Source organism: Cinclus cinclus, chromosome 3, assembly GCF_963662255.1.
Source record: "Cinclus cinclus chromosome 3, bCinCin1.1, whole genome shotgun sequence".
In the NCBI taxonomy this organism is placed as follows: Eukaryota; Metazoa; Chordata; class Aves; order Passeriformes; family Cinclidae; genus Cinclus; species Cinclus cinclus.
In genome coordinates, this window is record NC_085048.1 from 55046534 (window position 1) to 55059060 (window position 12527).

At 38.3% G+C, this 12527-nt stretch overlaps 1 protein-coding gene across 6 annotated transcripts in view; it reads left to right on the forward strand.

Annotated features, from left to right (window-relative positions):
- Positions 1–12527, forward strand: part of EYA4 (EYA transcriptional coactivator and phosphatase 4) — a 65157-nt gene that overhangs the window by 18460 nt on the left and 34170 nt on the right. For 2 of the 6 annotated variants that reach the window (XM_062488829.1, XM_062488828.1), the window contains exons 2-4: positions 1785–1909; positions 3099–3167; positions 8100–8192. In XM_062488829.1, the coding sequence (XP_062344813.1) occupies positions 1789–1909; positions 3099–3167; positions 8100–8192 (283 nt within the window). In that variant the 5' untranslated portion in view covers positions 1785–1788. Of the gene's footprint in view, positions 1–1784; positions 1910–3098; positions 3168–8099; positions 8193–12527 lie in introns of those variants that run through there. The other 4 variants (XM_062488826.1, XM_062488827.1, XM_062488830.1 and 1 more) reach the window with 3 other exon arrangements.

Genomic DNA, 12527 nt, shown 5'->3' on the forward strand with positions numbered 1-12527 from the left:
AAACTCATATACTTTTTTTAACCTTTAGCTGCTATACTTATACAGAAACTGCTAAACAAAACCTGGCAGACTTGCAAACAACCTGAGTTCCATTTTATTTCCTCTAACACTGATCACATTTCCAGTAGACAATAAATATAATGCACTGCTGACAGATGTGAAGAAGTGTATATACAATTAGATGAAGAAATTGGGTTCAGTGCAGTTCAAATCTCGGTTTAAGTCTTTGCATTTCCTTGAATATGGCTGTAAAATTCTTACCTGCTGATGTGTAGCCTGCAGCAATACCAGTTTTTCTCCTGCTTGTCCAGAGTGCTGCTGGGCAGGCTATCCTGCCAGTGCATCTCATTGTTGACTCAGGCATTTACTTGAATAAATGGGATTCTTTGTTTCATGTGGCTTCAGGTAAGGCTTTCATTTATTCTCCCAGTTGAGAGATAGCATTTCCTACATTTTCTCAAATATATTCAAGACATGAAAGCTCTGAATCTCTGTCTTGGGTTAAATGAATGTAATGTGAGGGAGTAAATCATCCAGGAAATCAGCAGAATTAGGAGCACAAAAGCCAGATAATTCCATTTTCTGGAGGGGAAAAAAAGCCAGATTCAGCCAGCAGACCCATATTTGAAGGAAAGGTAGTGGGTTTTTGTTTGTTTGTTTCTCCACAGAGGAGGATGTGTGGACTGCAGAAGATAGGCAGTTTCAAAGTGGAACTTGAAATAAAGTCTTATGTTGGATATTGACCTTAATGATTTGCCATTGATTGTCCTGGTCAGAGTATGAACCTGGGAGCAGTTTTGTTACAGAACCATTCCAACTGTTCCATCTCAGCCTTCTACAATGTAATTGGGCTTTTGCATCCTCTGTAAGACAACCTTTCTGTTGGCCTTTGGAGCATACATATGGTAAATCGTTCTCTTGTTACAGATGGGCTGGCAACTTTGCTTATATATAGCAAAATGTTTCTCTGGGGGAAAAAAAATCTCTGTAATTAATATGTAAATGAAGCAAGGAATAGGCGAGCACACACTGCAAATTGGATTGCAATTACCGGTCTAACAAGAAATGTTCCTTGTCTGCTCTGTCTTTGTCTGAGAAAGGCAGATCTGTTGTCACTGCGTGAAAGCCACCTACAGGCCCCCAGTGTAATTGTGGTGTTGGAATTCATTGCAGGATAAATCCACTTGAAATTTTGCAATACCCAGAAATTACACAGCAGAAAACAAATATCAAATGATCCAAGAAGAATATACACATTTGTAGGAGTGAATAATTTTCCAGATGTACATGAAAATTCTGTTCATTCACTTGTATGGTCTGTTCCTATAATTTAGTGAGAATGCAGTAACTGCTGGTCATTGGAATACAGATAATAATAGGCAGAAGTTCATGTCTCAGCTTTCTGTGTAACGCCTAACTTTTCACCTAATTTCTCTATTTTCTTCTAAGAAATACCTGAATTTGTTCATTATTCTTTCCAGCTGTCCATCCATATATGTGCACTATCTTATACACAAACTCTGTGGTGTGTTTCAATGGCAGTTTCATAAGCCTGTGTCACTTCATATTATCTAAAGGAAAAGTGGAAAATAGTGGAATTGTTGCTGTTACCTACTTTCCTGGGTTTGGTAAAAAGCAAAGATGTCAAAAGAACCTGTACTGATTTGTAAATCTGGATGCATTTCACGCTCTCCATATATATATAAAAAATGTTATTATAGAAAATGCAGATTATTTTAGATAGGATCACAATGCATTAATACTGCCACCTTGGTTTTTAACAGGTCTATGGAAATGCAGGATCTTGCCAGTCCTCATAATCTTGTTGGAAGTAGCGATGCACCAGGTAGTTCCAAACTGGATAAATCTAACCTCAGTAGCACATCAGTCACAACAAATGGAACAGGAGGTAAGTATAAGACACAGCTGGCACACAGAAAGTTTTGGCTAGTTTTTAGTAATACGCATATTTTTACCATAATTTCAAGAATGACCATATACCTGTTTATAAATCCAGCAAAAATTACGAAAAATTGGCAGTCACACAAGTGTAAATTTCTAATTGCAGCATCACTTCTTTGATTTGCACCAACTGAAGTAAGTACTGAAGGCAGAACTGAAACAAGGTGCAAAGATGAAATAAGGACAATTTTTGAATGATTGTTTTGAACACAGTGTTAAATGTCAGCTTATACCTGTTGGTAAATTACAAAATAAATTGCATTTTCTGTGTCATACTTCCTTGATGAGTAACAACTTACTCTTATACCTGGAGTTACATGGATCTATGTTAATTAAATTCACTAATAAGTGAAGTGCATCAACATTAGACTTAGTTTTTGGGTGTTTTTCCTGATGAATGTAATTTCTTGGGAAATAATGAAAATTTGTAATAAAGAGATTGATAGATTTTCCTCAGCAGTAACTGGTCATTACTGCTGTAGGTGATACTGCAGGGACAGCACTGCCATGCAGCTACAACACAGATATTCCAGTGCTTTCAGATAAACAATTCTGCCTTAGCAGTGGGAAGCAGGGTGCCACGTTCTGAAGTGCAGTCCATGAAAGCGACACCATGGATATAGGTCAAACTAGAGTGTCTTTTTTAGAGTTTATACATTACTGTCTATTTTAACAGTTGGTACTAAGAAAATTTTTTTGGTTTTTTATTTCTGACTACAAGGTAGAGCATTTTATTCACTCAATCTATTTAAATAAAAGTCTGTCAGTAAATAATAAATAAAATAATATTTTATTAATATAAATAAAATAAATAAAAATAAAACCTGGATGTGCCCAGGAGGGTAACTGAGCTCTGCAAAGAAGGGCTGAACCCTTCTTTTATTAAACAGAATTCTTATTCCAGCATAAAGAGAAGAGAAAACTTCAAATATGCTATTAAAGAACACTAGTAACTGGATGCCTCTATATTATACAACGTACATAAATAAACCAGTTAAAATCATACCCGTAGAACCAATACAGTTCCATTAAAAGGCCTGACTTCGAGTGACAAAACACTGATTTGCCTTGAAGGCTGTTCATTTACACTGAACAGACATTGGGAGAATGAACTGTTGTACTATTCCTGTTCTCAGGAGACAACATGACTGTGTTAAATACTGCAGACTGGTTGCTGAGTTGCAGTACTCCCTCCTCTGCAGCAAGTATGAGAGACCCTGGTACAGTGCATGTGTGTGTGCTGTGTCTCCATGATTGCCGTGTGATGTCTCTCTCCGTTTGCTCCGGTCTTTCCTTATGCAGTTTGAACATTCTCATGGGGTTCCCCCTCACCCTGAGCATTTTTTCCCTACCCTTTCAGAAAGGCTTTCCCCACAGCCAGAAAACTGTTAGGAAGTTGCAACAAACAGTTATCTTCCAATGCTTTGAAAGTCATTTGATGAGCAAGGAGAATTTAACCCGCTTAAAATTAGCTTAGCTGTCTACATGCTCTGAGTGACTGGGATTGTCTCGTGGTGTTCAGCATTGCTGGGAATTGCTGGTAGTCAGCACTGGTGGAAATCAGACCAATTGAATTCTCACAGAATGCCCATTTGATTTTTTTTTTGTTTTAAGTAGAGCATTGCATGATCACCTGAGCACAAGTCAAGGATTGCCATATTGTTCTTACTCCTACTAAGACTTTCATTATTAATCAACGCTTATGTCTAATGTGCTGCCACATGTAACTTGCCACTTCACAAAATTTTGGCCAAATTTTCCAAGCTGGTGTTTTCATTTATGAGTTTCCTGACATGAATTATTTATTGTCATAAGTTGTAAGGCTTAATAATAACACTATATGTGACATCATTGCTGTACGTATGGGATTAATCAGAGGTGTAAACATGCATCAGCATGTTTCTCTACAAGTCATTACAAAGGTGCTTAAGTTCTGCAGGTCTGGACTAAATTTAGGGAGATTTCAAAAACTTGTCCTTCTTAAAAATCCCTCAGAATTAGCTTGCCATTTGTAAAACATATATGCAAAGAAAATTTACAAAAAAAGAAAAAAGAAAAAAGAAAAAAGTTGACTTGAGAACAAAAGATCATTTGCATTAGTTTAAGTCATTCCATGTGAATGTTCCTGCTCAGTTACAAGATTTTAAGTTCAAGGTAGGAAGACCGAGATAACTTGGTCTGTCACCTCATTTTATTATGCAGCATGTTCAGGTAAATGTGGAGGGTAACAATTTAAGTACTAAATATTAGTAGTGAGGAAATACAGTGTATTAGTTGTATTAAATCTGATTTTCCATAGACAGTAGAATGTTTAGAATTGTGCTTCTGTGTACTCCCAGGAAAACTCTTAAGGCTTGCTAAAAGAAAGATGAAAATCATTCCTGTGACAAGCTGTGTGGTTTATTGTTTTACATGAGCTTTTAAAATCAGATTTGTTTGCTGTAACTTCTGTTGCATTTGCTTGTCCTCCTTCATGCATAGTATTAGCACCTGTTGCCCCTAAAATTCTGCATTTTCAGTCCTTAACACAGAGGAATGCTTTAGAGAAAATAAAAAAAAGGGGCCAGCAGAGTAGCAGTCATTTTGATCTGCTAAGTGCTTTCATCAAGGTATATTGTAGAAGCTGTTGCTTGTTGGGAGCTGCATTCTGAATTAGCCTTAAAATAATGAAGTTTGGATGAGACCCCTGGAGGTCATTTGGGCCAACTTCACTGTTAGATCATGTCACTCAAGGCAGCATTGAATTTTCCTCCTACATCTAATTGGATTTTTCCCTTAGTGCAGCTTGTATCTGTTCCCACCTGTTGTTTCCCAGGGCACCTTTTGAGGTGAGTGTGCCTTTGTTCTTTGTCATCTTTGCACCTTCCCATTAGATAGCTGCAGGCAGCAATTAGCTCTCCCTTCAAGCCTCCTCTTCCTAGGACAAAACAAGCCCAGCCTCTTGTGTCTGCTTGTACATCGTGTGCCCCAGCACCTGGTGATGTTGGTAGCTCTACTATGTCACCATGTTGTCATGGTCTAAACCCAGCTGGCAGCTAAGCAGCACACAGCTGCTTGTTCTATCCCAGCTGAAAGCAGAACATGAGCAGTCTTCACTGCTAGCAGCACTCAAATGTATTCCCAGTGAGAGATTGCTTTTCATTTTATTTTCACTCTTTCAATATGTTAAACAACAGCAATAAAAAAATTCTCTTGAACTGCTGTTAGAATATTTTGTTTTTCCTAAGTTAGCTTTGTGCTTTTCCCCCTCTCTTTATTTAATGCCCTACAAATAAAGAAAAATAGGTAACAGTTAGAATCTCTAGCTACACTGAGGAAGGACTTTGATGAATTCCTTACTGTCATAAAATCTGAATGCAAAATAGTAGAACTGTTTAAAATCAAGCACATATAAAAACACTTTCTATAGGTATTTTCCAGCAGAACTCAGTGACATTATAATGTTTTTCCTCACATTAAGTACATGAGATAGTTTCTTTTGTTTTAGATTATCTGCTTGACAGGGAAGGAAAAAAGATGGTGCCTATTCGTGCTGATGGCAGTGCAGTGCAGCTGGCATTAACCAGAACTATACATAATTCTAAAGTAAACGTTTCAATTCATGACTGAAGTTTTTGTTAAATATAACAGGTAAATACATATTGTCTTCTTGGACGCAATACTGAACATTTGTAGCTTACTATGGACAATAGTGAAATACCTTCTTAACAGAAAGAGATAAAGGTACTAAAAAGTACTTTTTTTTCATGTAGGTAGATGCCCAGACTTTGCAGAAGTACATAGGGGCATCCATATGTAGTAATCAGCAAATAAATAAATGTAGATACTTTTGATACTTCAGGTAAGAATACATGTTCCACATGACTGAAAAGTTCAGTGGAGGCCATCATTTTGTGTCAAATGACCCTTGAACTTTTTCTTGATATGTGTTTTATTAATATGATAAAAATAAAATCACATCATTCTCAAATAATTATAGAAATGGGAATGACTGATTACGCTATTACTCTTAAGAATTTTTTATTTTCATTTTGGGTTGTTTTTGTCACAGCTTTTTTTTAATGAAAAGATAATAGGTAGCAAAATGAGGAGTGCACAACAGCTTGAAAAATGTGGCAAAAATTCTTCCCTAATGATTCCATATTGAATTGATATCCTGCTGCTTGGAAGGACACTATTTGGGCATGGTAGTTTTATGAAAGAGACACAATAATGAAAAGAAGTTTACATTCAAAAGACGCACATTCAAAATTTTTTTGATCTTAGACAGTAACTGGAAAGACACAACTGTATAACTGAAACCAGAAGGTACTTCTTGGTTGGTTTGGCGCTGGTGCACCAGTAATTCTGCAGGGCACTCTACCAGTCACAGAGACAAATGGATCCCAGTTTCCCTTGCTTGATCCAAACAGATGTCCCTCTGAGTTCAGAACAGGTCACTTGTACAGCTGTAGACTTCAGCAGCATCCCTTCTAACTTCCCGAAGATCCATTAGACAGTGTGACTGGAAATGGGGTGTGATTTTGTAGGAGAGGTAACTCACAGGGCTTGTCACAGGCAGCTTTACTGGTAGCTGTGCAATTTCTAATGAATAACTCACAGTGCTCACAGAAACTGGGAAGAACAGCAGAATGGGTCTGTAGGTGTTGTTCTGGACATTTTTCCCACAAGGAAACTAAGTCCTTTATTTAGCTCGTGCACTGCCTTTTCCTCTGCAGACTGTATGAGGGACAGTGAACTTGAGGGCAGCTCAGGCCATACTTGGACTGAATCAGCCTCTGGAAGTACCTCTCTGTCTCAGCTAAAGATAAAGGGAGATTAGTAGGCACCTTTTATATACTTGATTTAAGTGACTTGAATCTGAGCCACAGTTTTTAAATACACTGCCAACTCAGAACATGAAATTCCCCCCTTTCCCATACCATTGCCAGTGCAGTCAAACGTGGATGCAGTGATGTTGACAGATGAGAGCTTTGGTCAGCTTAGCTGAGGCCTCTCAGAGGCGTCAGGTAACCAGCTGGCAGAGAGTGCCTTTCCTTGGTGTATGTTAGACCTGCTGGGGGGCTCTGCCAGGCTGGCTGTCACAGCAAAGGCTTCTGCACAAATCCCAGGCTGTGCCCTCCGAATTTGGATACCCGGCTTGAAACTGTGGTAGTTGCTTGTGCAGGCCTTCATTGCCCCTTCACTCTGTGCCCCTGGGCACCAACCTGTGATGTCCACAAGCATGTGATGAATGTCGGTGCCTGACCCTAAGTGACCTCCATGAAGAAGTTGCATTGATATGTTGAGGCTTCCACATCTGCCAGTCAGACAGCCAATAGGAGCTGCAGTGTGTTCTCTACTGCTGTTTCTTACCACATCAATCGGATGGGTGGTTCCCAAATTCCATTACAAAAGTCCATGCCAAACGTTCTGTCCAGGTAACATATTTAATTATAAAATCTGTATTGCCTCTGTGGTGCTTTTTGTGCTTTCAGTTACAGCTTGGATGGTAAGACTGCATGATGATCATCCCTAAGAAATAAATTTGAGTTCAGAGTTGACCAAACTGTTTGGTAACCTCTGAGCAAGAAGTTAACTTGTCATGGCTGTCATTTGTGTTCTAGTCTAGTTCTTTTGCTCTTTTTTCTTTCAAACTTCTCTCTTCAGTTATGGAGAATTGCTTGCTGGTGACCTAGCTCAAAAAGGCCCCCACAGACTCTGTAAAAGGGGAAAGGGAAAGGCAACATGCTGGCACTGTGAAAGTAATTTGCTTCTGTATTAGCATGAAACCATATTATAATTGGTCAGGCAAAACTACTTTTGTTATGTGCTACATCCGTTGACAGCTAATGTTTCCTTCCTCTGTGCTGCTCTTAGGGAACTGTTAGAATCAATTAGATTTAGGTTGAAGTCTCCCCAGAAGACATTCCAGTTGCTAAAACAAATAGCTGGATGAATGCACAGATAGAGATCTGTGTAGATAAATGGGAATTCCTGTCAGATTCCTGTCAATTGTCTTGGAATGGTGCTGGAGCGAAGGTTGAAGCTGTTGCATGTGTTCTTGTTTGAGCTGGACTACCACTAGTGACACTGGCATGAGGACTCCAGTACAAATGTAGAAATAAAATCTCATGTCTACTTATTCTTCTATGTAGTGTCTCTTCTTGCAGTCAAAACAGAACCCCTGAACAACAGTGAAACAGCAACAACAACCGGAGATGCATCGCTTGACACTTTCACTGGGTCAGGTAAAGCCATAATTAAATGACATTTTCTTGGATGCACATTAATGCAGCATTTAATAACCCTCACTAATGAACATTTGCATGGAAGCAATCTTTATAAAGCTACTATATTATAGTATTTTATTAATAATAATAATATTATTGATGATAATATTATTAATAATAGAAATAATAATAGCTTTTTCATTTTTGTAAATGCAACTCAGCAATTTACATGAGGTGTGATCTTAAAGAATGCCTAATAATGATGCCTAAGACCACTGCTGTTTGCAAAAGTCTCAAAATAATAATATTATGGTACTGTCTTTTTTCTCAGCTTTTTTCTTAGTCTTATGTGATATTAGAAAAAAAAAAAAAGATTGTAATTGCAACAGCCATGCTAATTTGAACAGTTTTAAATCTTAAAGTTTATACCTCAACGCTAATCCTTTTACTTCTATTAGCAGTGTGTTAGTCAGTTTAAACACAGACGAGATTGTCCTGTTAGTCTCTTTCCACTGGGCTGAGCTACTTTCTTTCCAGGAAAATACTTTTACTTTAAATAATCATAGGCTTCAAGTTCTTCTCGAAATATTCAAACAAACAATGGTTTAAGTAGATCCTTATAAATTATTAAAATATGATGAACTTTGGAAAAGAACAGGTAATCAGCCTTCTAATCATTGTTGAATCCTGCTAATAAAAATATTTAAAAGGAGAGGAGGAAGAAAAATTCTGTATTGGAAATACCAGGTCAGTAATGGCCTGAGTGAAATGTCACCAAAGCCACGAATCACCACTCCACACTGATGCTATTATTACTTTGGTAGACTTAGGTGGTCAAACCCTATTTAAAATATTTTGGAAATCACAATGTTTCTGTGTAATTAACTTTTAAATCAAGTTTTGAAATTGTCTTTTAGCCATAAGTTATACCCAAAAGTTGATTATTCAGAAAAGCATTTATAACTAATTTAATGCCTGAAGAAAAGGCATTTTGTGAGATTTAAAGTGTTTACTATTTCTGATTAGAAAAATGACAATATTGTCCTCATTGTAGTTATACTAAGAGGAACCTCAGCTTAAAGGCTAAAAAGTTCCATTAAAATTGAATAGTCTGGGCTAAAATTTAGCTTTTCATTTTCACTCTGTTTTTACTCAATGCAAAGATTGTATTAGTAATGATTGCAAATCATAAAATATCCAATTTATATATGATTTTTTCATTGTTGGTAAAGTTTTATCAGCTTCTGCCTCATATTCAAGGCAGCTGAGTTTTATTCTATGGCTAAGGCAACATTGGAGTGCCAAGAATTGCAGCCTTCAGCTCAGATTTAGATAGCTAAGTAACAGCTTGATTTCCCCAGGTGCCACTCACCCGTCAGCTTCCACTGACTTCAAAAGAAGTCTTGAGGTCTCTACACTTTGGATGTTTGGAAAGTTGGTGCCTCAAAAAAAGGGGAAAAAAAATAAAGGCAGGAATTTGAGCCTTGCATAATCCTTTTTTTGCCTGTTAGCCACCTGTGTACTCAAAAGAAATATGAACCTGATTCTCAATTTAGTGCACAAACTCAAGCATTAAATGAGTACAGTCCTACTCAGAGGGAAATCAGTAGCCTGCCTGTCTGGGTGACGTGAAGTCTTCATCATCAGAGTGAGACGCAGAGCTGCCTTGATAAAGCATTCAGCCTTTCATAAAGATTGAATATGTTACTTTTGCACTTGCCTTTTGTTTGTGCTCCCAAATCAGACAAGTTGTTTTTTTCTCTAATTTTATGGGAGAAGTGCTAAAGAGCAGTAAAATCTCAGCAAAACCAGGATTTCTCTGAGTTTTTAGCCTAACTGGTTAGTTGGGAAGTTTTGTGGGTTGCCAAAGACAGTAAATGCTGAGTAGGAGACAGATGTCATTTCAAATGAGCCACCTGTGACTGTAAAAGTGAGTAACAAAGCCCAACACTGGACAGTTTGTTTTTTCCTGAAAATGAGGGACATATATGTGTAACTCTCAACTGTGGCAAAGTCATGATGTCAGCACTTCTCTGTATTTTATGAAATGAGGCATGGGTGAAAAAACAACTCCTGGTGCTGAGACGCATTTGAGAATCTGCCATGCAGAAATCCTCTCCTTCAAACACTCTATCCATTAAAATTGATTTCCCTGCTCCAAGGGCAGTCAAAACACATGTCCTGTCCTGGAACTGAGCAGAAGGCTCAACAAGCCCTGTGAGGTATAAAGTAGTTATCTCTGTCCCTGATGACCAGCTGTAAGTGATGGTCAAACAGATTGTGTGAGTTGTAGGGCAGGAGAGACAGAGTAGACTTCACAGAAAACTGTGATTCTGGGTACTGTTGATTGAAAAGCTGAAAGATAACGCGCACAGATCTCTTGAATTTGGAGTGGCAGTTCCCCTGGAGGCCTTGCCCTGGCTACTGGGATTGGCAAGGTCCTGTTCAGGGCTGCAGCCCACGTCTTACAGCTCATGCTTAGGGCCCCAGTTCCCCTGTGCTGCAGAGCTGCCCCAGGAAAACCTGTGCCTCTGGGCATGGGTTAGCCAGGTGAGGAGTCACAGTGTGCACCTCCTTCCTCCTCCTTCAAAGAGGAGCACTTGGTAATTTGGTAATTTGGCAATTAGTGTCCTCAGTTCACAGCTCTGTGATTGCTCAGCACACTTCCACTGGGGTGGGGCATTCACAGGACTGGGAGAGGTGCACAGCCTTTAACTGAGATTTTTCATGCACTGTGAATTTGTTGCAGCTGCTGTACTGTAATACTGTGTATATATATTGCTTACAGTAGTGGATTGATTTGAGAACTGTTTTATCATTATAGTGGAGTGGAGAGAGAGGTATTTGATGTTCTCATTGCTTTTACATAGTATTTATTACACACAGGACATAGAATACAGTTTATAGATGTAGAAAATTTCTGAAAGCTATAAAGGTGAAATTAGGCAATGTCATTGTTGTTTAACCTACACTTGGTTCCCTTGTGCAGAGAGATTGTGATGTTACTTATATGAGGCCTTTTTAACCCAACCTTTTTGTACAGAATTTTCCAGATGCGTATTGAAAAAATACAGAACTCCATCCTATATTAATATACTGAACCCAACACATGCTATTAAAACAGTTAATGGTCATTTAAATCCTCCACAACCACCTTGGCCAGTTGAGAGTAACTGGTAAGAGCGGGCTGCCAGCTTGACCCCTTTGTGAAGCAACATTAATGGGGACTGGAGAGATCAAAGGTCTTATACCTGCCCTGAAGGGCATTCCTCTGGTAATTTTAAGTAGTGAAGTCTTGGGAATATTTGAGTTTTTCAGAGAATAAACAATTTTGTTGTTTTTTTTTTCTTTAACATGAGCAACACAAAAGAGTATTTTGCTCCATTCATATAGTGCCTAAATAAAACACCACAAAACCCACAGCAACCTGCCTCCACCATCTCCTCCAGTGCCAGCAGTCCTCAGAGAAGGGAGATGCTAGGAGGCTATCCAGCAGCCAAAGCTGTTGAAGTTTGAAAATCCTTAGAATTAGCAGATTCATCCATGAGATACAGATGTGGTCCACAGGCTCCACTCAGTCATAATGTTCTCTTATGATACATTAATATTGTATCATAATATTGTATGACATATGATTATATGATATATATTATAATGTAATTACATAATATAATGTAATACTTTCTTACAACCTGTGTTTCTCAAAGATCCCACAGTCTAAAATGTAGTGGACAAATTGCAGGGACAAGCTAAAGAGAAATAGTGAAAATAATGGATTTTCTAGTCTTACCTCTTCCTCTTCCCAACAACTGGTAGTATCATCAGGGAAAATTGGGGATAAAACCAAGGAAATTTAAAACCAGACACATTCCAAAAGTATTTTATTTTCTGGTCTGAATTTTCAAACTAAGGTATATGAGGAAAAAAAAGGCAGGCAGGACAGTTTTTGCCGAATAGCTCAAGTGATTTAAATGAATAGTAATTTATTTTTTTGTAGTTTTCATAAGGTGGAGTGGCACGGTAAACGTGCTTTAACCAAATTGATTAATTGATTGAGCTCTCATCCATCAAATGATGAGACAAAAAGTGAAGCAGCATGGCAAAAATGATCCGATAAGCCAATAATGGATCACAAAAGTTCCTTCCCCTGAGAACCACCAAGGTCACTCTGCTGCTCTGCTGCTATTGCTTGTCTTTAGAAAGGTCACAGAGCTGCAACAGGGAAGACTAATTACTCATCAAGCCTTAAATAACCAAGAGCATAGGTTTGTCTGACTCTGGGAATAGCTGCCTGCACATGTAGCAGACTCTTCTGCGGGTTGAGCATAAACCACAGAAAGGCATTCTCAAAAA